The sequence below is a fragment of the Pseudonaja textilis genome, chromosome 2 (assembly GCF_049901715.1).
Source record: "Pseudonaja textilis isolate UNSWEBS1 chromosome 2, rPseTex1.2, whole genome shotgun sequence".
Taxonomy (NCBI): domain Eukaryota; kingdom Metazoa; phylum Chordata; class Lepidosauria; order Squamata; family Elapidae; genus Pseudonaja; species Pseudonaja textilis.
In genome coordinates, this window is record NC_141991.1 from 232,661,650 (window position 1) to 232,689,042 (window position 27,393).

Here is a 27,393-nt window from a genome sequence, read left to right on the forward strand (position 1 = left end):
TCTGGTGAGCCACGAAGAAGGGCCAGACAAGTTCATAAAAGGACCTGGGCTAAAACTCACACAAATGCTGCTATGAGGGCCTTTTCTCTCTCTCTATTCCAGTCGCCCATCATTCCTCCCTGCTTCTTGGTTGATATGTATAGTTGTGGGTAACTTACTGATTTCTCAAATTTAGGTGCTGCCAATTTAATTTGACTAATAGTGAATTTCAGTAGCTAAAACACTTATAGCATGAGTAACAATTTAAACAATGAAATATATGGTAAAATGTAAACATACATCATTGATAAATAATATCCTAAAAGGTTGACATTTGTCTGAAATGGTATACGGTTTCCAACCCTATTCTAATTCTAATTTATTCAGATTTGAATTTGAATCACTTGACAAATACAAGAATATCACATAATTAGTCTAATACTAATTTATTTATTTATGTTTATTTTTTCCTTTATAAGGAAAACATAGGACTTGTAATTATTAATAAAACAATGTATTTTATGTAATTCTATTGCATTTGTACAGTATTATAATTACCATTGTAATTACAATTACAATACAATTGTATTGCATTTTTATTATAGTAACTGTAGGACAGATACCAGTGGCAATAACCCAGACTTGTGCTAAACTTCAACCATAGCTTGGATTGTTGGATACAACAAATGTAGCACAAAGTCGGACAACTGGAAATATATGTGAGGGTCCTGGTCAGTGAAGCAGAAGCAGTGACAGGCAGACTTTGTGTTCTCTACCAAGGTAATTCTTTAAAATAGGATACACATATATCTTCCTTGGTTCCCTATAGGCAGAGAAACAGAAGAACCATATGGCTCAGGGGTTTCACAGAGGCATCTCTGCTGCTGAAAATGGGTGTTTTTATAGTGTCCCCACAGAACTGCAGAGGGTAATGCATCCAAGCTGCCAAGGTGAAAGGCCGATGAAATTTCAGAATTAGAATTTGAGACAGATAAGATAATGGCCATTGAGAAAAATCCGTAAAATATAAATGTTATGTTAAATATAAACTGCTTAAACTACTTGAAGTTCAATCTCCTCCTCCTCCATCACCACCACCATCATCATCACTATCATCATCATCATCATCATCTTCCTAGCATTATTCCCACAGGTGCAGTGTCCGCTTTTTGGATTGACAAAATGCCATCTTGCATGATCGGATGCAACATACGGGTCCAACTGGGCAATTTTCACGTCTGCATTTATTGTGTCTTGCCATCTTTGCTTTGGCCTTCCATGCAGGCATTAGCCATCTGTGTTAAAGTAGAAGACGATGCAGGGAATGATGATTGATGATATTGATTGAAGATCAATATCCTGGATACATTGTTTAAAGTGATCCCCTAGCATTTTCAAGCCCTTTGTAAAATATTCTTCTTTTGTGGATCTGGCTCTATTGGTTCTTGGAGACCATTTTAATCCAACCTGGTTAACAAAAACCTAATACAGATAGTCCTTGATATATGACCACAATTGAGCCCAAGATTTCTGTTGCTAAGCAAGAGAGTTGTTGAGAGAGTTTTGTCCCATGTTACAACCTTTCTTGTCCCAGTTGTTAAATGAATCATTGTAGTTAAATTAGAAATGTGGTTGTTAAGTGAATCAGCCTTCCCATTGAGTTTGATTGTCAGAAGGTCACAAAGAGTGATTGCATAATCCAGGACACTGCAATCATTATAAATACATGCCAGTTGCCAAGTATTTGAAATTTGATTATATGACCACTGGGGTGCTTCAGCAGTTGTAAAAGTGAAAAACAGCCATAAGTCAATTTTTTTCAGGGCCTTTGTAACTTCGAATAGTCTCTAAACAAATGGTTATAAGTCAGGGACTACGGTAGCAAACTCTTGTCATCAGGATTCTCTTTGGAAAATCTCTGTTGATTCTAGCACAAGAAGATTGCAGGTGAAAAGTAAAGGCTATCCAGAATAGCTCAGTCTTCAGTACCTTTTGAAAGTCTATTTATTCCCTGGGGGCTAAGTTAGTAGAACATGTATCCACCTCTGGAATACTTTGGGACAAATCAAAATGAAGTTAGGTTTTGCCACACGCTTCTGCTTTTACAGGCTTTTTACACAATCTTTTAAAGCATGTTTACCATGGTTTTCCCCCTTGTGTACTGAAAATATTTACAGACTAATGTCCACCATACAGGTAACTTTCCTTGCACTTTGCAATTCTTTTTCTTAATGGACTCAGTCAGTTCATTTCTTGTAGCATTTTAATTAATTTGCTTTGCATCAGAGTTCATTTTTCTTCCGTTAAAGAAAATGTGCTTTTTGCTGTATTCCATTCTACCATTAGCGTTGTGACTTCCATCAGCTCTGTCATGGGGATAGAGCTTAATGCAAACCACATTTGTTCTTCCATTTTTTTCAGCTAAAAACTCTTTAAAGGTACAAAATTAAATATATAATCTTGACTGTTGTACAGTCAGCCACAAACCAACATGCCTCATATACTTGCATTTCTCCCATTATTTCTTCCACAATAATTTCAAGATAGCTTTAGCAGGTGAGAGATAACCTTTGGCTTAATACTTGAATGATAAACCTCAAGGAAATACTAAGTTTATAGTATAGACTGAGAATAAAAATCAGAAAAATCCTGGAAGAAGGCAGTGGCAAATCACTTCTATGTTGTTGCCTTAAAAACTACATAATGTCTTGAAAGTTGAGGTCAATTCAACTCTAGGCAATATAGATAATGATTTGACATTAACATTCCTGTTATATAGCTGATTTGGAAGCAAATACTACCAAGACCTTTATAGATCCTGGTGCTGGTTTGGATTGAGACTGTATTCATGGAACACATTAAATTATACTTGGCATTAACCATAGTTAATTTAGCATTAATTTGACAGTTGATCTTTGTACTATCAATATAATTATTTTGGCAAGAGCTGCTGCTCCTCTGTTTCCCAAAACCACTTACTGGTTGTGATACTTTAGGTTTTTTATTTAGTTTAGTGTTGTGGTTAGCCGGCAGCAGGTGCGGATGGCTGAGAAGAGCGAGGACTCAGATGAGGAGCCAGGACCATTAGGGAGTGGACTGCTGCCTTCAGAGATTGTGGGGGCTGGCAGCAGTGATGAGGAGGTTCCCGAGGAGCCTGTGCCAAGTGCGTGTGCATGCAGGATTGCTCACAGGAAAGAGCAGCTGCAATAGCATGGGAGACTCGGGAGTAAGGAAAAGTAATGGTCCCTCCTTCAAGAAGATAAAAGGCAGCTGTGAAGTGAACGTTCTTTGCAGGAAGCAAAGACGTTTTGAAACTCAGCCTTATGGACATTGCAGTATCTTAAATTGGTATTTGAAGACTCTTTTGTTGTGAAATATTTCTTATCTGTGATTCTTGGCAGTCTCGTACTGTTTTGGCAAGGTTTGTGCTTATCAAAGTTAATGAGTTTGCAGCAGCCTTTTAACCGGGGACTCGTAAAACTCATTAAAAGCTTTCTGTTCCCTTTGATTATTGTTTGTCTTATTGGAAAAGGGTTTGGGTCAGGACAGTTTAGGGCCAAAAAGGAGGATTGTATTTATTGATTCATTTTAACAATACAGGTAGCCCTCAACTTACAATCACAACTGAGTCCAAAATTTATGTTAAGTGAGAAATTTGTTAAGTTAGTTTTGCCACATTTTATGACTTTTCTTGCCACATTTGTTAAGTGAATCATTGCAGTTGTAAAATTAGTACCACTGTTGTTAAGTGAATTGGTTTCCCCATTGACTTTGCTCATCAGAATGTTGCAGAAGGTGATCACATGAACCTGAGACACTGCAAACATCATTAATGTGGGTCAGTTATCAAGCATCCGAATGTAAAACAGGTGAGAGATATGACTGCTTCAACAGTCGTAAGTGTGATAAACGGTCATAAGTCACTTTTTTCAGTGCTGTAGTAACTTCAAATGGTCACTAAATGAGGACTACCTTTATATATAGCCCCCCATCTCCCATCAATAACTGGACAATGCACAGATGTTTAAAACCAAGAAAAGAAGCAACATCTAATATAGCGGGCATCAAAACAAATCATTTATTTGCCTGATTGAAATCTGAATCTTCATGGTCAGTAACATTTGCTGTTGCCAAAATAGTTACCTTGTTTAAAGATCCAACTGGCAACCATAGATTAACTATGGTTAATGCTAAATATAGTTTGTTGCTTCTAATATCTCCTTTATTTTTTTAAAAAAAAGTCCATATGTCTATGGGTTTGGGACGTGTGTGTATAAAAAGAAATGCTGTTGCAAAACAACTTCTTTTTGGATCACTCTTGTATATTTCCTTATTTTTCTGGGGGGCCAATGGGTACTGAAACCCAAATTAATTGTGAATCTAGTTTCAAACACACTGAACTGTTCTTAAGGTAGGCTAAACTACAACGAGTAATGTTGGCAGCTTAACCAATATTTGCAATAACGCTCCAGATTCAGATGATGTGATACGTCAAAACATTTGAATGCATTCTTGTAGACTTCTTTTCCTGCAAAATTAGCTTCTCTGTTGCACTAAAATTGGTACAGTCATTGTGTGCATATTAGTGATGTCCTCTTCTAAATAGTGGATTCAGAAATCGTGGCCTCACAGAATTGAGTTCTGCTCACGTTAATAAAATAGCTAGCAATGAAATACAATATTTTAAGTGTTGGTTGCCTAGACTGTGTTTAATTGTCTAAAAGCTGTTTCAGAATCTCTTTGTTGTTACTATCGGTGAAGTCTTCTTAATCTGGGAGCTCAATAGTTAAAACAATTTGGATATGTGCGTAAGTGATTCACAGCTCTTGCTATAAGTTTGCCTATGAATCCATAGGTAGCTATTTTATAATCAAGGAGACCAATCAGCAGTTCCAAATGCATCTTGGGTTTCCTTAGAAACTTATCAGGTATTCCTTGATTAAAACAAAAAGGAGCCATTGCTGGGAGCCAAGTTTCCCTGAAAGATGCCTTTTGTTTGCTGCTAATTTTCTCTTGAAATGCCCAGTTGGAAATCCTTGAATATATTTTGTGTTGCAATTACAGTTTAAGGTTAAACTATAACTAGGGCCAAGAATTTAAAATAATTACTCATTTTTGAGTGGGGTAGCCTGAACGACATAGACTTTTAATGGATTGCTAGGAGGAGAATAGTAAGAGACATGGAAGGCATTGGCTTTGTTCTTTAGGCAGTGATGGATCATCCCTACTGTGCTTGTTGGCAGATATTGTATGGAAAAGCATAGCTCCTTTATGCTGGCTTCAGTACTTTTCACAAGAGTCGTTGTTCTTGTGAGAAGAGAAGCAGAGATAGAGATAGGAAGGGCAGGAATTAACAGGGAGGAGAAACTAGAAAAGAAGAATTGTAGAACTCCTAAGCAGCTTTTAGGAGGAGAAACCAGTTTTTTCCATCTCAATTTGTTTTCTCTTGGTTTTAAATATATATGTATCTATGTTGTTTTTTCATTAGAAATAAAATGCCTTGAAACAAATCCTATTACTCTTTACTTCTCCCCCCAAAATGTATACACTGCTCTTTCTTAGACATCAGTTCTTGGGTAGTACAGTACTCAATTAATATTCATGCAAGTATTTTTAAAGTCACAGTTGAATCATAAGCAGAGAGAGAACCAAAATACAGGAACTTACTATATACTTAAAACATGTAAAAGTAGGTATTGGATAAGCTTGTTAGCTATTGTAGATATTTTTTTCAAGATCAGTATCCATCTTGTTGTAAATGGGAGGGAGGGAGATTTTTGTCTTATTTTGAAATTCTGCTGTTTTGAATATGTTAACTAAGGATGCATGGTGTATTGTCACCTTTCTCTGAATTACTCAGGACATTAGAATGATATTGGCACCTTCCGGATTTTATTTATTTATTCAATTTCTATAGCCATTCAACCAAGTGATTCTGAGTGGCTTACAGTTCTAAAATAATTTTTAAAAAACAGTAAAAACATCCATAAAATAAATATAAACAGCAGGATTGCTATTCTGAGATTTCAGAAAGATGCAGCCTGATTTCACAGCCTCTATAGCAGTGGCTCCCAAAGTGGATGGTACCGCCTCCTGTGGGGCGGTGGGATGACTTCGGGGGGTGCTAAGAGGCAAGGGGGCGGCAGAGGAGTGCTCAGGGCGCAATTCAACTTCCTCCCACCCCACTTGCCTGGCTTGCTGGTGGCCGAGAAGAAGGCAAGCCAGGGCTGACCCATTGCTGCTTGGGTCCCGCCTGGATTCTCTGCAGCTGCTGGGCCTTGCCTGCTAGGGGTGGGGGTTGGGCCTTGCCTGCTACGGATGCCCATTGCCTGCCGCCCCTTCTCTCTGCCACCCGCCAACCTGCGTGCTTTGGCTAAATGCGGGCCGCTGCTGTGAGAATGATGTGAGTCAAGCCTCGCGAGAGCGGATCTTCCACCCATGTGGAAGATGTCATTTGACTGTACTGACTTACAATGGCATTTCCGGAGCATCCTGTTGTGTTGTGAACTGGGTATTTATCCCAATCCAAGCCATTCTGGGCTTGGTCCCACCCACCCTGATCCTCAGTGAGATAAAAGACTGCCTCCAATACCATCATCCCCACACATATGCCCTTTTTGTTGCCTTGCATTGTGGGGTGTCAAGCAATCTCAAAACAATCTCAAAACTGCATGACTGTCTTTGTTGTCCCAGACACAAAGGTAAATATTATAACTTTACTAAACAGACCTCCAATGGCAAAAGATTTGAACCAACAAGAGGGCAGCTACAAGTGAGATAAAATGAGGGTTGTCGTCAAAGGATCTCTGAGGTTCATGCCTCTCCTTATATAGGACTTGTGTGGCCCGAATTTGTTCCTTTGACGGGGCAGTGTTCTTTCTGGCCAATAGTCTTGCTAAGACCTTTGTTCAGCCCTCCTCTCAAAGACAGTGCAGCTTTAGCTATATGGAGCTAAGGTTTGCGGAAAACACTGGATCCAAAAATGAAGCAGCAAAAGGTGTCTGTAAAGGAGGCAGTAAAGGCAACGAGGCACATCTGCTTCAGCCAAGATGGCTGGGTGCAAAACACAAAAGTTTAGTATGGAAAACTGGAAGAGAAGGTGGTTCTGGAGCTGATTGCCATTCCATAAGGCTGGGTGCAGGGCAGAGATGGGGGCAGATAGGCAGGTGGGAACTTGAAGCAGTGATAAGTGTGGGCAGCCTGCCAAGAGCCTGAATTTTGATAAAATGATTGCAGGACCATTGCAATCACCATAATTTGGGGCGTGGGCCCTAAGTTCCTTTTTTCGCCTGAATGAATGGTCATAAGTCAAGGACTACCACTGTAGGGAGATGGATATATAGAAATATGGATATTTCTTTAAGCAAAGAAGAAACATTGAGATGAATAGTAAAATAATTTTTATTTATGTGTTAATAAAATATATATAAATACATAAATAAAGAAAAGCAACTTACCAAAAGGGAGACAGGCAACTTCTTGTTACATTGATATTGCTGTGTACAATGTATAACATTAATGTTGTTACATTGATATTATACATTATCTGTTTCTGTTTAAATCAATATATTGCAACATCAGTGTAAGAAGAAGTTGCATGCATACACAAATAATTTTTTAAATAAAAGTGTTTTATTTTTTTTAAACCTAAACAAAAACATAAAACATAAACCATCTTCAGTTACATAGTGTGTTGGTTGGTACAAATCACTCGTGCACAATCTCTGCAGTCTTTCCTTTCCAATTTGCATTAATCCTTATATCATGCTAAGCAATTGGCCACTAAGTGAGCACCTGGTTATTAAGTGAGTACTTAAATTTGGGTTGCCAGCCACATGGCCACCTGCGTGGGCCTTGCCTGGGCTTCTCCAGGCCTTGGGAACTGGCAAAAAGCACCTGCTAAGCAATTGGCCACTAAGCGAACACCTGGTCATTAAGTGAGTACCACTTAAATTTGGGTTGCCAGCCACATGGTCACGCCCACCCCAGTCACATGACCATGTAGCCATGCCCAATCAGCAAGCCATTCCCACCCCAGTCACATGACCACTAAGCCATACCCACAAATTAGGCCACGCCCACAGAACCGGTTAAGAAATTTGAATCCCACCCCTGGAAGGGACGTAACAGTAACAATATTAAATGTAATGTTACTCAAAATATTCATAATGAATATTAAAATAATATTTAATGTGATGTGGAGGGTTTATGTGTTGCCTGGAGTCTGACTAGCTCCTGTTGACTTTTATAAGATCAATAGTACATGTTACAGATCCAAGACCAGTTTTGAAAATGTGTGAAACACTATTCTACACCAGCTGAGGACAAGATGTAAGAATAGGTGTTTTAGTTCTTGTGTTGCATGGACTTTTTTCTTCTTGCAATGAAAAGTAGAGATATTGCTTTTCTAAAATTAGAATCTAAAATGTTTTTCTGGATTTTAGATTAATCTGTTTCACTAAATTAACAAATAAACAAAACCAGTAATTTTTGTAAAAAACCTTTTTTTCTGAATATGTCAATGAAGATGGTCATATCCAGATAAAGCTGATTGAAAATTTAGTCATAGCAACTGGAGTTAGTTTAAGACATTTCACTGCTTATTCAAGCAGCTTCATCAGTCACAGCAAGTTAAATAAGCACAGAGTTATTGGAATGTACCAACTCTGGCTTTAACTTCAGGGATTTCCCCCCAAAAGTTTTTTCCCCTGAGGTTGGTGCAGGAGGAGTTGGTACATTCCAATGACTTTCTGTCCAATTACCCTAATTTGATCTGACTGATGAAGCTGCTTGGATGAGCAGCGAAATGTTTAAACCAGTGGTTCCCAAACCGCCCCCTTGGTTCTACAAACTCATTCTCAATGTCCCCCGCGCAGGGGCAGGATTCAAATTTCTGTGAGTGTGGCCTAATTTGAGGGTGTGGTTTGCTGATAATGTGACTGGGTGGGCATGGCTTGCTGGTCACGTAATGTGGCATGGCTTGCTGGTCATATGACTGGGTGGGCAGGGTTTGGTGATTGGCCAACCAAATACAATGGCCAGTTTCTTGGCAAGTGTTCTAATTTATGACTGGCCTCCCCAGAACTACTTGACCTGTTTTTGGAGTTTTGACAGCCATGCACACACACACACACACACACACACACACACACACACACACACAACCTTCTAACCCTGCTGGAGCAGGTCATTGGACTAGAATTGGCAAAGCATCTCTGATTAGATTCTAGTAGTGAATAAAATCTAATCAGAGATGCTTTGCCGATTCTTGTTGATTTGTTTTATTTGTATCTCTTTGTTTTATGTTGCTGAATTGCATTGACATGTGCACAACCCTTCTTGTGCACAACCCAGAAGCGTTTGTGATTCTTTGCAGCAAAAATTACCGACCTCTGGCTTTGCTCTACTTTTCAAACATGCCGGCACTGCCGCGTTCTAGGTGCCGGCCCCGCAGGTACACCCCATTGAGCCCACTGCACTGGAGGGACCTGCTCAAGCAAGTCTGAGTGGAGCGGTGCACCAAATCAATGGGGTGAGCCTGGGAGAGGGAAAGAGAGAAAGAGAGAAGGAAGAAAAGAAAGAGAAAAGGAAAAGAAAGAAAAAGGGACAAAGAAAAGGGGGGGATGGAGGGATGGAGGGTGGAGGGGGAGAGAGAGAGACCTGATGCATCAGACTGAAATGAGGCCTAGTTTAGAGGTCCTTTTCCACATTGAAACATCTTTGTCAGCATCTTTGCCAGCACATTGAAACATCTTTGGCTTCTATTAAACGTTTTGTGGACGAAACGGTCAAGACTATCAGGAAGCTCTCGCATTTTGTTGAGGCTTTAAACAGGATCCATTGGACCAGATCTCCACCCTAAAAAATTACTTTTCACCAATGTATTACAGTGCCAATTCTGAAGAAGGCAAAACCAAAATGTACTGGTAAATTACAAGGAGAAAAAAAAAACACACACACACACACACACACACACACACACACACACTCCCTTCTAACCCTGCTGGAGCAGGTGATTGCACTAGAATAGATATCTCATTAACTTTCTCCTCCCTCCCTCCTTTATTTCTTTTTCTTTCCGTCCCTTCCTTCCATCCCCACTTTCTTTGTCCCTTTTTCTTTCTTTCCCTTTTCTCTTTCTCTTCTTCCTTCTCTCTCTCTCTCTCTTTCCTCTTTCTTCCCCTCTTTCAGGCTCACCCCATTGACTTCGTGCACCTCTCTGTTTGGACTTGCTTGGGCAGGTGCCTCCGGTGCAACAGAATCAATGGGGTGGACCTGCAGGGCCTCAATCCGAACACAACAGAGGTGGGATATTTGAAAAGGAGAGCAAAGCCACTCTGTCTTTGCTCTCCTTTCCCAATGCTGCATTCCGAGGCCCAGCAGGATCACCCCATTGAGCTCCTTGCACCGGAGTGTGCAGGTCAATGGGGTGATCCTGAAGGGCTTCTCCTCGAATGTGGCGGTGGCAGGATTTTTTTCTCACCCCTGAATTGTGCCCTGCCACCCACCTCCAGCAACCCCCTGCCACTTCTTAACACCCCCCTGCTGACCCCTTACCTCTTAGTGCCCCCCTAAGGCATCCCACTGCCCCCCAGGGGGTTGGTGCCACCCACTTTGGGAACAACTGATGTAACTGCAGGACATTGCAACCAGTTGTAAATATAAGCAGGTTGCCAAGTGCCTGAAATGTGATCATATGACTGCAGAGAGGCAGCTGACATTTTACAATAGCTGGAAGTGCTTTAGGGGTTATAAAGCATTGTTTTTGAGGCCACTGTAACTCCGAACAGTTATTAAACAACCAGTTCAGAAGTGGTATTCAGCAGGTTCTGACCAGTTCTGGAGAACCAGTAGTGGAAATTTTGAATAGTTTGGAGAACCGGCAAATGCCACCACTGACTGGCCCTGCCCTCATCTATTCTCTGCCTCCCGAGTCCTTTTGTTGCCCTGCACAGGAGAATGGAGCTGGAAAGCAGGTTAGTGGGGTGGGAATGGAGAATTTACAGTATCCTTCTCCTGCCACACCCATCAAGCAATGCCCACAGAACCAGTAGTAAAACAATTTGAATCCCACCACTGAACCAGTTGGAATTCAAGGACTGCTTGTATATCTAAACCAAAAGGTCCCATACTTATTTTCTAACCAGCCAACACACCGAATTACTGTTTATTTTTAATTTATGTTTCTAGATCAGAGGTGTCAAACTTGATTTCATCGAGGGATGCATCAGGGTTGTGTTCAGAATCCATATGTTGGTGGATTCTGAATTTTTTATCACATCGTTCACAAAGGGTTAGGATGAATGAACATATCTCTTCTGTGGAGATCCTCAATACTGGCACTCCTCAGGGCTGTGTATTGAGTCCACTTTTATTCACTATTTATACGTCTGATTGCACCTCTATTCATCTGAGTAATAAGATCATTAAGTTTGCAGATGATACAACGTTGGTGGGGCTCATTTCTGATAATGATGAGTCTGCGTACAGGGATGAAGTTCATCAGCTGTCCCTCTGGTGCAAAGTAAACAACCTTATTTTTAATATAAATAAGACGAAGGAATTCATAGTGGATTACAGGAAGAGCAGTTTGGATATCCAGCCGTTGTATATCAATGGTGTCTTGGTAGAACAGGTGGCAGAATGTAAGTTTTTAGGTATCACCCTGAAACAAGATCTAACATGGGGGGCAAATACTTTAGCCCTAGAAAAAAAGGCTCATCAACGACTGTATTTTTTAAAGACTTTTAAGATCACAACAACTGCCAGAGAGTCTGTTGGTTGCCTTTTATCGAAGCTCTATAGAGAGCATTTTATCTTATTGTCTCTGTGTGTGGTTTAGGAGTTGTACAGAGGCGGAGAAAAGGGCACTCCAAAGAGTGATAAAAAGGGCACAAAAGATCAGCGGATGTCCTCTTCCCTCATTGGAGGATTTGTATAACATGGGATGTAGAAGGAAGATAAAAAAGATCTTGAGAGACCCTTCGCATCCAGGCCACTCGTTGTTTGAGATCCAACCATCAGGAAGACGATATAGAGTGCTGAAAGCCAGGACAAGTAGATTTAAACATAGCTTTTACCCAAGTGCTGTGATCAGGTTAAATGCAGAGTTATGAATCTGGTGGTCTTAACATATATATATCCTGGTTGTACAGTTTTTAACTGTTATTTGTTTTAATTTGTTTTACATTGTTATTTGTATATGTCTTTTGGTGCTGTTCAGTTGTATGCTGTGGAAGAGCACCTTATTTCGTTGTTCTCAGGTTTCTGAGTACAATGACAATAAATTTATCTATCTTATCTATTTATCTATCTATCTATCAAACTTGATTTCATTGAGGGATGCATCAGGGTTGTGTTTGACCTCGGGTGGCTGGGGTCATGCAGTCCACCCAAGCTCTGTTTTTTCTGGCAGAGGCACCTTGAGCTGGTCCTTCGCTGTTTCGAGGCCAGCCCCGCAGGCCGGATCTGGCCTGCAGGCCTTGAGTTTAGATAACAGATAATCAGAGTTGGAAGGAACCTTGTAGGTCATCTAGTCCAACCCCTTGCCCAAGCAGGAGACCCTACACCAATTTGACACCCCTTCTCTAAATAGATAGAAAAGAACACACTACTTTTCAGCATGAACTGCAGGTTTTTTCAGTCCTGACTGATAGCCATATTTGAACATGTTTAAAAGATGTATATATTTTTCAAATGTCACTTTTTGAAGTGCAGTAATTGCAGAATTGCCTTAAATAAAAAGGAGCAGGAAGTTCAGTTCCGTTCAGTTTAGACTCACAAGTAAATGTGAGTCTGGGAAGAAGAGAGGTGGAACAGGATATTTATTTTATATGATTCTTTGATGTTTCATTTGTAGTTTCCCTTCAATTAGCCATATGGAAAATGGGAGATAAAGCTGAGCTGAAGGAGTTTGCACTAAAGACATACTCAATTCCTATAACCGTTCTTCATGTTTTAGCCTCCAGTTCCCTAGGCATCTTTGTTGCTCTTCTTTGTATTCTTTCCAGAGTACATGTAGAACTCTGCAAGATTAACCCTTTTTCAGCATGTGGTTTAATAATATGCTTTGATTCATCAATTCATTGGCTTATGCATTCCACATGTAGCTTGTGTGCTCAAGCTAGGAAGTATTTAGAAATTTCAGGAGATGGGGTGTGTATATATAGGGGTGAGTATGTATATAGTTTATATGCATGTACATATAACAATTACATCCTTCCAGCTTGTTTCCTTTCTCACTGCTGCAGAAATAGTCTACGGAGTTTTCTTCCGTGTGAGCTGAACATGATGCTCTTTTTCTCTCAGTATTGTGAGTTGACCTCCACAGCTTGCTCTAAATAGTTTTTGTTCACTTATGGGACAGCAGCTCTCAAAAAAAAGGCCAAAGATGTATAAGCAAGTTACCTAAGGCAAATTTGATGGATATTCTTTTAGTAACAAATATAGTAGTTTCCATCTATATTTTGAAACTTGATGACATTTGAGGCTTTTTTTGGTACTCTTTTTATGTAAGATCTCATAAGATATGGATATTATCCTAGAATTATGGAATTTTACAATTATGGAATTTTATGGAGGTTTTTTTTTTCAGATTACCTCCTCCATTTGGAACCTTTCAGGGTTTTTGAACATAACAATATTTTTAGAAGAATCTCTTCCCATTATTCTGAAGATATAAGAGGAAATGCTAGAGGGCAAGGAGAGTTTGCAAACAGAAAACACACACAATAGTTGCCTTTCCTCAGGCATATGTTATGGAATCTTACACCAATCTTACATCTTACACTACTGTGTGAGTAGAACATCCAGTTGGAAATCTGTGTCTCTAATACAGGAAAATTTGTTTTAGATTATTTTTTTGAACAGACCAGCATGCAGTAGAAGTCTTGAAGATGGACCCTGGAATCTAAAATGCTACTCCTTTAATGTTGTTGCATGTGCTTGCTTTAGTCCTGTAAAGTGTTAACTTCAGTTTTAGACTTGCAGAAATAAATAGTCACATGCTAGCTCCCTGTGTTTATTGCTTATTGACTCTTACTTGTAAACTACAGGATTCCAGAACCTGGAGTGCGTAATGACAATAGAGTATGATTTCTCCATGCTGCTTGTTTGAAAGTTTTGCTATAGGGGCCTGGTAGTCTTGAATTTTTAACTTGAATCAGTTTGTGAATGCAAATATTTTTTTCTCTTTCATGCTTACCATATAAACACCTTGCAGAAAACTGCACTAAACTGTAAGTAAATGAAACTTGGAAATGATCCAGCATTGAAAATCTTAGCTGGTTATTGACCTTTTTCCTCTTACAAAATCTTAGCTAAATCTATATCGGCAAAACCCTATAATTTAGTCTCATGTTTCACCACTTTTTAAAGTTTGATGTTTATAATACCTAGGTTTGATATTTATCTATTCTGTGCTGCTTGACTAGGATTAGTCAATGTTTGGTGATTATGGAGATTGCAGATCAGTACATTAAAAGGCATCAGGCTTGGAAAAGAGCTTGCTGTGAAGGATTCTTATATTTATAGGTTAAGGAAAAGATATAAATGTAAATGGTATGTCCCAAATCATAGATCACATAAAGTATAATTTTATATTACTATTCAGAAACATAAATTGGTCCATTATGGTGCAGATAATTTATTGGTGATTTCACCGTTTCTAGTTCATTACTCTAGAGGCAGAATCTCCATTTTATCTAAACATCTATTTAAAAACAGAAAAAAGAGGGAGGGGAATGGCCCAAGGAAACAAAAAGTAGCAAAAGTAGTGCCTAGCTAAATTTCTTTTATCAAGCTACCACTCTACATGGAAAACCAACTTCAAATCCAATGTTGCATTCTAAAATGGCCACTGTTAAGAATCAAAACCATAGCACCTTAAACAGCTGCATGGTTTAAATAAGAAAATATCCATTTTACCAACAGATGATTAAGCTCTTACTCAAGGCAAGCTGCAGTCTTAACATCAGGATTTTTATGATGTCGGGTCAGATCTGGTGCCATTCATTCCTCTAGGCAAGAAGAGGCAAGAAGCCTTAATTTCCTGCTCAGAAAAAAATGTATTTTGTGCTGTTCAGGGTTGAGGGGAGATCCAAACTTGAAATAAAAAGAAAATGTTTGATGTGAGCATTTTGGACATCTTGCCTCCTGGTGTTATGGGCAACCATTTGTCTGGGCTTAAACTCAGTCATTTAGAAAAGAAGAGCCTTCAACTACATTATTAGTGAAAGGAATAACTTTACTAAAGATAAGTGGTTACAAGCAAGGTAAAGCCAGGTCTGGGGTTTGCACACGAAATCTGCCCGTTTACTTTTCCTTTTTTCAGTTTCCCTTCCCCCATTATCTGTTGAGTGTCCAAAGGAAGTCAAATAAATTGTTTTGGTAACTGTCCTGTTTCTTTATCGGCTTGGTGATGCTTTGCATTCCATTCTCATGCTCGTAACCTTGAGGTCAGCTAGCCAATGTCTCTGCCAGTATTCGGTGTAGTTTTGATTTCTGACTTTTCTCCCTCCATGTATTAGCTCCCCCTTCTCCTGGGGCTTATGGCAGTTTAGTATCATGGAGCAGAGATGAGGTAGAGCAGGATGGCACCACTGTCAAAGTGTTTGTATTCTAGGCAAGAAGTAGAAAGTTAAAATATGAAGACCTCAAGGTCCTTTCCATCCATATATTTCTAGGATTCACCCAAGGGTGCCAACCTTTTCTTCTCCAACAAAGACAAGCTGGCCAATGCAGGATGGAACAGGGAACTGGCATTCCTCATATCACTCTGGTAAGAGGGTAGCAGAATTACAGTTGGCATAGCAAGTGCTCCAGCTGGATTGTCTCATCCCTTTTACCTGATGTCTTTCCCATTGCCTTATGTAGGCAGGACAGACCAGTACTGGTAGGTGCTCCAGCCTTACTAGCATTGTGGATGTCTAGTTTCTTCTCTTTCAAATACTTTTGGATAATTCAAAGAAAACTGTTTAGAGGTACTCCAGTTAGAATGCCTGTATGATTGCTCTTGTTCTAGAGGAATGGCGAATGTGAAGAAATAGAGATCCCCATCTTATTTCTGGCTAGGATTCATGAGAGTTGAAGTTTGGCACATCAAGAGTTTTCAAGGTAGGGACACCTGATAAATGGAACTCTTAGTTGAATATTGGTGATGTACCTTTGATTTTTCTGAGATACGAAAAAAAAAAAACCATGGAAGAAACTTTGAAAATTTTTCTATGACTGTTGATTTGGCTCTTAGCCCTTATTGGTGTACCTGTCAAGATCATGATCACACAGAAGTTCCAATTAAGCTGATTTATTATTAATCATACCTATAAACAAGATTCTATTCAACTGTTAGCACTTTCTTGGTTTAGATAAAGGTCAAGGGGGCGGGTTGGACTTAGTCACTTTGTGGCTACATAGAAACTGTAGACTCGTTCCTGTTTTGATGCTGCCCCCAGGTTTACTCCTTCTCTTACATCACCTTTATCTAATATAGCAGAAGGAAAGTATATAACAAAAGTTAAGAAATGCTCAGGAAGTTGAATTTAATTCACAAAAGCTTTAATAATCTTATTTTCAAGGTGAGCAAAACAAAATGTCTACTTGTTTAATTTTTCCCTTAGAAAACTAGGGAAGTTTATATGCATTATTAGCTTTTTAAAAGTTGTTCAGTAACACTTTTTTCCACTGATGAAGTTGCCATCCTTTATCCTATTTTGTTTTCAGTTGGAAAACATAATTCTTGTAACAATTGCCAACAGGGTGAATTCACTTGGATATTGAATAAGAATTGAAAGTGAAGTTATATAATCATTTTTGTTGTTGACTTCCCTGCTAAAATAATAAATCTGAACTTCTTGTGCTAGATTTTGTTGTGCTGAACTTGGAAAATGTGGGGAATACTTTAGCATTATATGCATATTTTTTAAAAAAATATTTCATAGAGGACTTTCAAATGAGCTAAATTAAATTGCAAATTACAAATCAAGATTGAATTAAGGAAATGCTTTATGCTCGTGAGGTTTTTACTTTTCAAAATTCAGTTTTAAAGTCTTGCATATAAAATATATCTCTTTAAATACAAAGAACCAGAACACTGCTGTAGAATTGTTCCCTGGACAATTTTAATTTAATTGACAATATTAATTAATTAAAGTTAGGCTGTTGGCATTTCTGGAGAAATATCTTTATTATTTAACTTTAACATACTGGAAAGAGATGGGTCTTGCTTGAATGGTGATCTAAGAAACAAAGACGTCCGTTAATTTAAAATCACAAATTCCTTATTTAATTTACTTTATGAAGATAAATTAAGTTACATTTCCAATTTTTTTCTAACAGACACTTCCGATATTTAGCATGTAGTAGTACTGTTAACCATCTAAAGTACACCATTATGTAATGAAATATAATGCAATATCATGGAATTAATTTCCAGGCTATATAAAGGAAGTTTCGTTTATTGTAAAATTGATTTTTCATCTCCTGTTTTTTGAAGTATTTGGAAATTAATTCATGCCTTTTCAATATCATTTATATCAGCAAAAAGAATTATTTAAAATAAAGCCCTTTCTGTGCTTTGTTAAGTACTTAATCTACCATCAAAACCCCTGCTGTATCTGCACAAACAATATCTGGAATTTGGCCATGGTTTGTATCCTTGCTTTAAATTTTTAGTTAATTTGAAGACAACTAAGCCAAGGATAATGGTCTAGTAAGAAAGATTGAAAAGATGGCACTAATATTGTCCCTTAAGTGTAATAAGCCAGATATGCTAAGAATTCTGGCTTGCAGTTTTATAATATACATGGTAGATTAATCCATGTTCCTCAGCAGCACTTTTGGTCAAGTACATAAGGATTTTGGAAAGGAATCTACAACAGGTATTGAAAGTGAAACTCTCACTTCATTGTGTTATCTTTTTCCTGCCTCTTATTTAATGGAAAATATTGCTTATATTTGCAGGTAGGGAAGATTAATTAAACATGAAATACATTCACATAGCATACTATTTTGGCTGGAGATTGTTGCTACATAAATAATGAGAAACTGCCAAATTAAAAGACTGGCATAACATTTTATAAGACTTCTTTTTTGAGGAAATTTATTGTGCAAAAAATTATGTAGATAATATATTTTTATGAAGTTTTCCAGAATAAAACATTCAGAGGTTTCTTGTAAAAAGTAATATTCTGGTAAATGTATACTCCATTGATTTTTTTAAAAAAATGGTTATTGATACTTACATTGTCCTCAAGATATACTACTGCAGGAGGGAGAACTGGAACCTCTATTCTAGCCAATCTTCTGAATTTCATCATTAAATTTGTTGATTTGTTAAGTTTAAACAGTAACAGCAGATTCCAGTTCTGCTGGAGGTGGTGGGAGAATATATCACATATATGTGTGAGCTTTTTTTGAGGAATCCTTTCCTTTTTCCAACAATAATAATACTTGGTAATACTTATTTCAATTTTTTTAGAAAATGTCTGAATGTATCCAGCTTTCATTTGCTGTTTGTAGAATTGGCATTTACACGGTAAGCATTATGCTGCATTTTGAATGCAATGTAGTTCTTGCTTGCGATGTAATTATTAGAATGTTAGTTACAGCTATCCCATGTTTAATAATGAAAGAAATTTAGCATAGGAAAAGATTTGTAATTTTGCAATTATGGTTTTACCATGTCTACTAAAACCAGTTCTTAAATATTAAACAAGTTTTAGGGATCCATATTTGGTTCTTAAAATGAAAAAAATGTTAAAAGGGAGTATTGAAATAAATGGGTTTTAAATAGTTATTTTCAATTATATTAATGCATTGTTTTTCAGCCTTGGCAATGTTAAGATTTCTAGACTTCAACTGCCAAAAGTGGAGGATGTAGTTAAGGGAACTTAGTACATTTTTATTTAAACATTCATATTCTTTATGAATTTACACCCATTGCTTCAGTTGCTTCAATACCATATCTTTGACTCAATCTTCAAGCATCTCTTCATGCTTATTTAATTAGTGGAATTCAATGAATAAAAATGATACACCCATAGAAATTCTCTAGAATTTTGGCATCAACTTACGGAATAGATTGTTTTGTAACAGTAGATGAAAGTTCAAAGGTATATCTACTAATGGATACAAAGCCTTCCTTGGTTATAATTCAGTTATTTGCGGACCAACTTGATATTATTCAGTATCTTTTTTTAGTTTATAGACTTCAGTAGTATTTTCTCTTTCTGGCTTTTAGCTACTATAAGTATATATTATATATGTATATATAAGTGATGATGAAAGATGAATGACCATAAATAGGACCATCCAATCCAGGAATGGATGTACTTGATGAACAGTGTGGATGTCTGCAAAGGCCCTTGCCATCCATGAGCCATGGACTACCACCTGTTCTTCAGGCAAGTTCCAGCCTCATCCATGACCAAGGATGGAAAATCTTCCCCAAATCTTCAGCAAAACATTCTTGCTAGAGATGAGCTTGAGTCCATTTCCAGATACGAAACAGAACCTTGCTGGCTAAGCAAAGTGTGGTCATTAAGTGCTCATTGACTTTGCTTGTCAGAAGTCAGTTGGGAAGGTCACAAATGGCAATCCCATGACCCTGAGACACTGCAACTATTGTAAATAAGATGGTTAGTTGCCAAGTGGCAATTTTACACATGTGGCTATGGGAATGCTGCAACAGTTGTAAGTACAAGGACTGAAAAGTGAATCACTTTTTTCAATGCTGTTGTAACTTTGAATGGTCGCTAAACAAATGGTTATAAGTCCAGGACAACCTGTTACACTTATCACAGTGGTGATGTCAATAGAGCCAGGAATCCTTAAGCTAGATTTACAAGTAAATGAATGTTACTTAACATTAGGAGACTCCATATTTCCAAGTGTCTGCTTATTACTGCTAGCACACAAAAAGTAGGAGCTAGCCTACTTTCAAAGACCTATCCCTTTAATTTTCTCTGTTCCTCAAAGGGAAGGGGAGGGAAGGTAGAGAAGGATATCTAGCACAAGGAATAAACATTTTTAGCAAACTAGTGTTTCTTGAAATAAGCAGGGAAGGGTTCGGGATCGCCAGGACATCTCTGTAAATTTGACTGGGGAGGTTGAAATGCCTCATGGAAGATGGTTGTGGGAACCACTTCATAGATATGCTCTTGAAATCACCAGTATTCCAACTTAACTCCAGGGAGTCTTTACTTTTATTCCTAGAGCTGTCCAAGGTCCTGCAACTCCCGACTGATTCACTTGTGGAGCTACCAGGAGGTCTCTTTCATATTCCCTGGGCCCTTTTTTAATTAAGAAAAAAACAGGTCTATGCAGTATTTCAGGAAGAATATTAAGTGTCGAATTAGTGTTCAGATTTTATCTTGAGTTCCCACTTTTTTTGTTCAGGGTTATTTCTGTATAGGCTATTAGAATGTGACACATGCAGTTAGAGTTGTATTAACTCTTATGTGCTCTCTCACATCTAATGGGGGAAGATATTAAGTAAACAAGGGCTTTTCTGCTTTTCAAATTAAGATGGTACAGAATGAAGTTAGAAAGCCTACTCACTTTCCTTCTTTGAATATTTGTCATCTCTTTTACCGATAATTACTGGCTTTGGGGTGGCCAAGCCTTGTTTGTGCTCAGTTAAGCAATTATGATTTATTTTGTTTATATTGAGATGATTTTCCATTGTCTTATATCATAGGATAAAGAAATTGTATTGCGAATATGGCAGACCAGGCAACTTCTTTATTTAATTTATGAGTACATTTTAATAACATTTACTTACTTTGCTTGTCTCACCTTCACATGCACTTTCTTTTGCCAATAAAAATGGTAAATTCTGGTGAATAACTGAGAGAATAGGGCACAGTTACCCATTTACTATACAGGGCACATTGCCTTTTGCTATACTGTCCTGCAGTATGTAGACAATATGCCCCATCACCAATTTTAAAGTAAGATAACTTCTGTGTTTGGAATGGCAATATTCTTTGTCCTGATTTTGATTATGTGTCATCTAGTTGGTATCCTAAGTAGTTTTTAAAAAAGTGCCTGGCCCCTTAGTCATCTATACAGTTAAGACTGGTAATAGTTCAGATTCATTTTGAGTACAGAATTAAACTTGAAAAGAGAAAAGACTTTCTCAAAGTTATCTGGTGAACATATGGCAAAATAAAAATTGTACATTGTTCTTACAATTCCAAGGCAATAATTTCATCATCTCCACTATACATAATAAGAGGTTCAAAAGTTTGGAAATTTCATGTTCTAGTAAATCCTTAGTGAAAATTTCACATTGCTTGTACACAAATACAAAATTATAATTAAATTTCTTCTCTGGGACCCATTTCTTTGTTTTACAGTTATGAAAAGATGAATGCAACTAAAACTTGTTTCTCCCACCCAACATAGAAGTGACAAAACAAAGTGACTTTTCTAAGGTCGTAATATAATTCTGTGCTAACAAGAAAAAAATTGGTTGACTTTCAGTGAAAGTTGGTTGTTTAACAATACTGAGCCATCTATTTCATATTTTTACACTGGTAGTCAGTTAAGCTAGATCAATTTTTAAGACAAAGCATCTTTAATATGAAGGTCTAGCAGAAATTGCTGCTTTTTCTGATTATATAATTGTAAATAATAAAATGTTAGTGCCTAAACCAACTTCATATTTATATCATAGTCCTCAAATTTAGAAGCACTTTAGCTTGATTCAGAGCTTTCCCATAGCTTGTCCTGGATAGGAAATATGGGAAAACTCCATGTTAAATTTGATACTGTCCCTGTGATAGGGTACCATAGAAACCACAGCTCATGTTCCTACCCCTCTTTTATTTAAATTTCCAGGGCACTCTGATAACTTTTACTTGTACTATCTGTTAAACAACCAAGATGAATTAATTTTGCTATATTATGTGTAAGCTTTCACCCACAAATAGTTGCTAATAGTTCTTATTGTTGGGGGATAGTTTTGTTCATTTTATTGAATGTACTTTTATTGATCAATGACTGACATAAAGTTTCTGACTGCCACTGATTAGCAGTGGCTGTCTAGAGCTTCAGGCTATGGGTTTTCCTATTCCATCTGGAGGTATCTGGAATTTGATAAAGTATTTGCATATAAAATATTCTACCTCTAAATTGTGGACTACTCCCAAGTTTTTCACTATAACAAAGATGTGGTATATATGCTTTTGGAAAATTTGTATGCTTGATAATCAGTACCATCCTTTTGTGTTGCTTTTGCCCAGTTTGGGAAGAACATGATGACTTTCCATTTGAGACTAAAAGGAACACCAGAGTCACCTTAAGTGCTGAGATTGATTTTCATATTTCAAGAATTCTGTGATTCTTTTAGCTATACATAAATAGCTTATGTAAATTAGAAAACAAAATTCATATGTTTACTTGTATCAGTAGCTTTGTTTCTTGTAAATTAATAATTTAGTGAACTGCTGTAATACTAAAAGCTTTCCTAATATATTCCAGAACATATTAGATTTTAGTTCTTTTACTCATTTAGGTAATATTGCATTTCTTTAGAACTAATGAATATCTACTATGAACTTTCCTAATATACTGTATTTTCCAGGAGTATTATATTTTAGTTACTATAAATTTCGACCAGTTATTTGTTATATTTAGAACTGACATTGGAAAATGTATGAAAGAATCATTAAGAGGGAACTTAGAAAACCTGTCATACAGTCCAGAAATTGAAGTGCAAGGAAGAAACTCAAAATAACTCACCATGATATTATTTAATATAAAATGGGACAGAAAAAAATGGGCAGGTTCTCAATATTCTTTTTTTATACTCAAAGTTACATTTCTGGAATACTCATGATGTCTGTTCCTTTATCTGACTTACCTTGCAAGACTGAGAAGAGTTGTTGTCTGGACCCAAATCTGTATTATTTGGCTCAGGCATCCAGACTGCATATTGACAGATCTCCAACTCTACCCTCAGATACGCTTCTTTCTGTTGAGTTCACCTTTGGTACATGAGTATTGAGTATGGAGGAAATAATGCAAGGCATAAAAGTTTATAGAGATTTCAGCTTTGTGATCCTTGAGCAACTCTTTAATTTGCATTTCCAACTTTCAACTCATATCCTCAATTTGCATGCCATGGAGTAGTTAAAGAAGTGGGCTGCTGCTGCTGCTTCTACCAATTGCAATATGAAAATAACATTGTAATGTTGGATAAAAGGAGGAAAGGACCCCTTAGAATGTTTAAAAATGTATATTATACAATTGAATTCTTTTTTTTTTTTTTGGTATGGTAGTATGAATGACAGGAAGCAAGTGCTGACTGGAAGCTTTCCTTCAGTAAGAGGTAATTCTTGGAAAAAAAAATGCCAACAAAGTGTACATATGTTCAATTAATTCCCTAAACAGGATGTAGATATAAATAATTCAATACAAAAAAGAGTCTAAAGGAATTTTCTCACATGTTCTTTGTAAGCTGTTCTTTATAGTTTCCTTGATGTCCAGCTCCAATAGTTTCTTGATATAGAGTGCTTATAATGCAATGATGAATGGAACAGAATCTTACAACAAATGTTGGCTGAAATCTAGTTCACAACTTTGTAAATATTTTTTTCTATGAAAGGAGTTTCTACTTTGTTCTTATGCTCAAAGAATAAAGAATATACTAAAGATGCTTTTTTCAAGAGGCAACTGGACTTTCTGGTTTTTCTTTGAAGACGTTTAGCTTCTCATCCAAGAAGCTTCTTCAGCTCTGACTAGATGGTGGGGAATGGAAGGATTTATAAAGAGGCCATCTATGTCAAAATTGAACAGCCCTCTCTCAACTCAGGGGGCAGGATATGACATCATCTATCTCCAATCTACAGCACAGTCCTTTCAACAGTTCCAAGATGGCTCCATGCCAATTTGTACCACTCAAGTGACCTTGATTACACAGATGAACCTCCAGGTGACCTTAATGACCCGCTAAAAGAGTGTAAATGACCATCTGTCTGCAAGGAGTATAAATCCTTCCATTCACCACTATCCAATCAGAGCTGAAGAAGCTTCTTGAATGAGAAGTGAAATGTCTTCAAAGAAAAACCAGAAACCAGTTGCCTCTTGAAAAAAGTACCTTTGGTACAACAATGACTGGATGACTGAGTTGACTGAGAATTTCCATATGTATTCAAATTTCCATAGATATTCAAAGAATAAAGAGATGTTATAAGTAAAGAGTCCTTAGCAGTAGAAACGAATGGGTAAGATATTAAAATCACAATTCCAGTGAGAAGATACAATCGTCAAGAGTCAAGAATAATAAGATATAATACTTAATGATAGTCATAGGGTACAATAAGCAATCAAATCTTACTAGGAAAAGTATAAATCGTAAGGATACAAGCGACAAAGTTACAGTCAGACAGTCACAAGTGGGAGGGAATGGGTGACAAGGAGTGATGAGAAGATTAACAGTAAGTAGTGCAGACTTTGTAATAGTTGAGTTCTATAATACATTGTGAAAAATAGGTAAATATATCTTGATTTCAGGAAAGAATTTGCAAAGAAGGCCATTACATTTTAGATACCAAATTAATTATGAAGTGGGAGACATAAATATTTATTGATATATATCTGCTTAAAAATATACATATTCAAAGAGTCTTTATCAATGGTCCTTTATCAAATTGAGTTATCAAGTGAAAAGCCATGGGACTTATGCTGTACTTGCAACCATAATGAGATAGTACCAGATTTGATGACTGGCATGAAGAAATAAAGAGAATGACTCAAACTTTCAAATGACATAAATCAGATTAAATACTTAATACCCTGAAGACAGAATCAAAATAGTGTTAACAAATTACAAGTAGCCTTTTGTTAGCAACTAGTTTGTTTAGGGACTGTTTGCTATTTGTAGCAGCCACCCCACACCCCAAATTGCTTGTGTATGCCACTGTGCTAGGTCAGGCATCTTCCCACACCTGGCAGCAGCCACTTACTTGCCTGCTAGTCTGCTTGCAAGCCACTGGGACTTGCAACTTCCTGCTGATTTCCCCATTATAATTATAATTATAATTATTGGAAGCCAGCAGGAGGTTTCAAGGAAGTCCTTGGTTGGGGACTGCTGGATTTGCTGTTGCTAAAGGACATGGTTACACGACATTATGCTAGATATTTGCTAGCTTAAAATGTTTTAAATATGTATATTGTATCATTTTGCGCTGATGAACAAAATCGAAATGATGTCAAGTTGTAAAACCGAACTGGAATGGAATCATACAATTATAATACCTTGAACATGATATGATCAGTCATAAACAATTGAACTGAACCAATAAAAATTTATAGTAAAAACACATGAGGTTATCTGATCGATTTGAACTTAAAATCATTTATAAAAGACATTTGATTGTTTTTGTTCTTTGTAGAGTTGTTTTCTGTATTTTATATAGGATAACTGCATTCACTGGCTAACATCTTTGCATCAGTTTCATGAGGTTACAGATAAAATACCACGATAAAGCAGCAATTGCATGCATTCACATTTCTAGCTTCTTCATATATTGCTTCAAAATGTGATGTACGGCAAACACATTTAATGAATGAATTAATATTCAGCCTTCTAGTATAGAATTTTCCACAATAATTTGATAGTAATTATATTGCAACAATAACAAAACATTCATGCAGCCAATTTCTATTACTAGAACTTTGCTTGTTGATCAATCAGGGTTCCCAATTTTAAAAAAATACCCTAACAAAGGGGTCTGCAATCTTAAGCACTCAAAGAGCCACTTGGGACCATTTCCCACAGAAAAAAACCCCACGGGGAGCCACAAAACCCCTCTCTCTTTGTATCACCCTCTCCCTCTCTCCCCTTCTTTCTCCCTCTCTCCCTCTCTTCCCCCTCCCTCCCTCCCTCCCTCCCTCTCTGTATCTGTCTCTCTCTCCCCTCTCTTCCCTGTTTTCCCCCCTCTCTCCCACTCTCTCTGTATCTCCCCCTCCCCCTTCTTTCTCCCCTTCTCCCTATTTTTCCTTCTCTCCCCTCTGTATCTCTCTCCCCCTCTCTCCCCTCTCTCTTCCTCCCACCCTTTCTTTCTCCCCTCTCCCTATCTCCCCCTCTCTTTTCCCCTCTCTGTATCTCCCTCTCCCTCTCTGTTCCCTTCTATCTGTATCTCTCTCTCCCTCTCTGTTCCCCTCTCTTTGTACTCTCTCTCCCTCTCTGTTCCCCTCTCTTTGTATCTCTCCCCTCTCCTCCCTTCTTTTCCCCACTCTCTCCCTCTCTATCTTTCTCCCCCTCTCCCCTTCTTTCCCCCCTCCCTATCTTCCCCTCTTTCTCCCCTCTATCTCTCCCCCTCTATCTCTCTGTGTCTCTCTCTGTCCCTCTTCCTATCTTCCCCTCTCGCTCTCTCTCTGTGTATCACTCTGTGTGTGTCTCTCTCTTACTCTGTGTATATCACTGTGTGTGTCTGTATCTCTCTGCGTATCTCTCTGTATCACTGTGTGTGTGTGTGTGTCTGTGTATCTCTGTGTGTATCACTTTGTGTGTCTCTATCCTTCCTTCCCTCCCTCCCTCCCCCCCTTTTACTTCTTTCTAGAAATCCAGTTTCCAGCTGCGGCAGAGGCTTCCCTTCCATTGACCCTCCTTCTCCTCCCCTCTCCTTCTCCTCTTGCTGTGATGGGGCATGCGTGGGGAGACCCTCCTCAAGCGAGCACCAAAGCGCAGCAAAAGTGCATGTGGGGCGGCCGGCTGCTCTCTTGAGGGTCTTAACAGGACACGGCTTCTCTTGCACACTAAGGCTCCGGTGACCCTCCTCCCGCCTATTCCTTTTATTTCTTTTTTGAAATCTGGGCTGGCTGAGGAACGATCGCCAGCCGTGGCAGAGGCTTCCCTCTTTGGCTCGGCCAAAGCACAGTAAAGAGGCATGCGGGGTGGGCGGCTGCTCATTTAAGGGGGAGGTCTCCCCATGTATAAACACCTTTACCTTCCTGCCATTTCCAGCCAGGGGGTTGCAAGAGGGGCAGGAGGAGGGCCACCTGAAGAGAATCCTCTGCCAGGGTCGGTGATCGTTCCTCAGCCAGCCCGGATTTCCAGAAAGAAAAAAAATAAAAGGAACAGTCAAGAGCCACAAAGAGAGCTTGCTGGCTTAGCCCAGCTACAGCTTTCTGAAGAGAGAAGAGATGCAGAGACAGGTTTGGCAGGGGCAGCCCCTTTTCCTGCTGCCCTGAGCTTCTTAAAGCCATGGCTGGGCATTGTGGGCCCATCACCCCTTTCCAACATTCCCCTCCTCCCGGATCCCATTCCCACCCTGCCAGCCCTCATATTAGTGAGGCTGGTGTTGGTTGTGAGGCATGCCCAGCACCAATAAGGGTTGGAAGGTATGCCCAGCACCAATAAGCAGCAAGAGTGAGGCACCAGACAATCAGCCCTGGCCACTTCTCTAT

General features: G+C 38.3%; 1 protein-coding gene across 6 annotated transcripts in view; it reads left to right on the plus strand.

The window, feature by feature from the left end:
- Positions 1-27,393, plus strand: part of ARL15 (ARF like GTPase 15) — a 138,573-nt gene that overhangs the window by 3,230 nt on the left and 107,950 nt on the right. For 2 of the 6 annotated variants that reach the window (XM_026716549.2, XM_026716563.2), the window contains exon 2: positions 18,455-18,511. The exons of 1 other annotated variant lie outside the window; for it this stretch is intronic. In XM_026716549.2, the coding sequence (XP_026572334.1) occupies positions 18,455-18,511 (57 nt within the window). Of the gene's footprint in view, positions 1-15,441; positions 15,758-16,000; positions 16,093-18,454; positions 18,512-27,393 lie in introns of those variants that run through there. 3 more of the 6 variants (XM_087927302.1, XM_087927304.1, XM_087927303.1) reach the window with 3 other exon arrangements.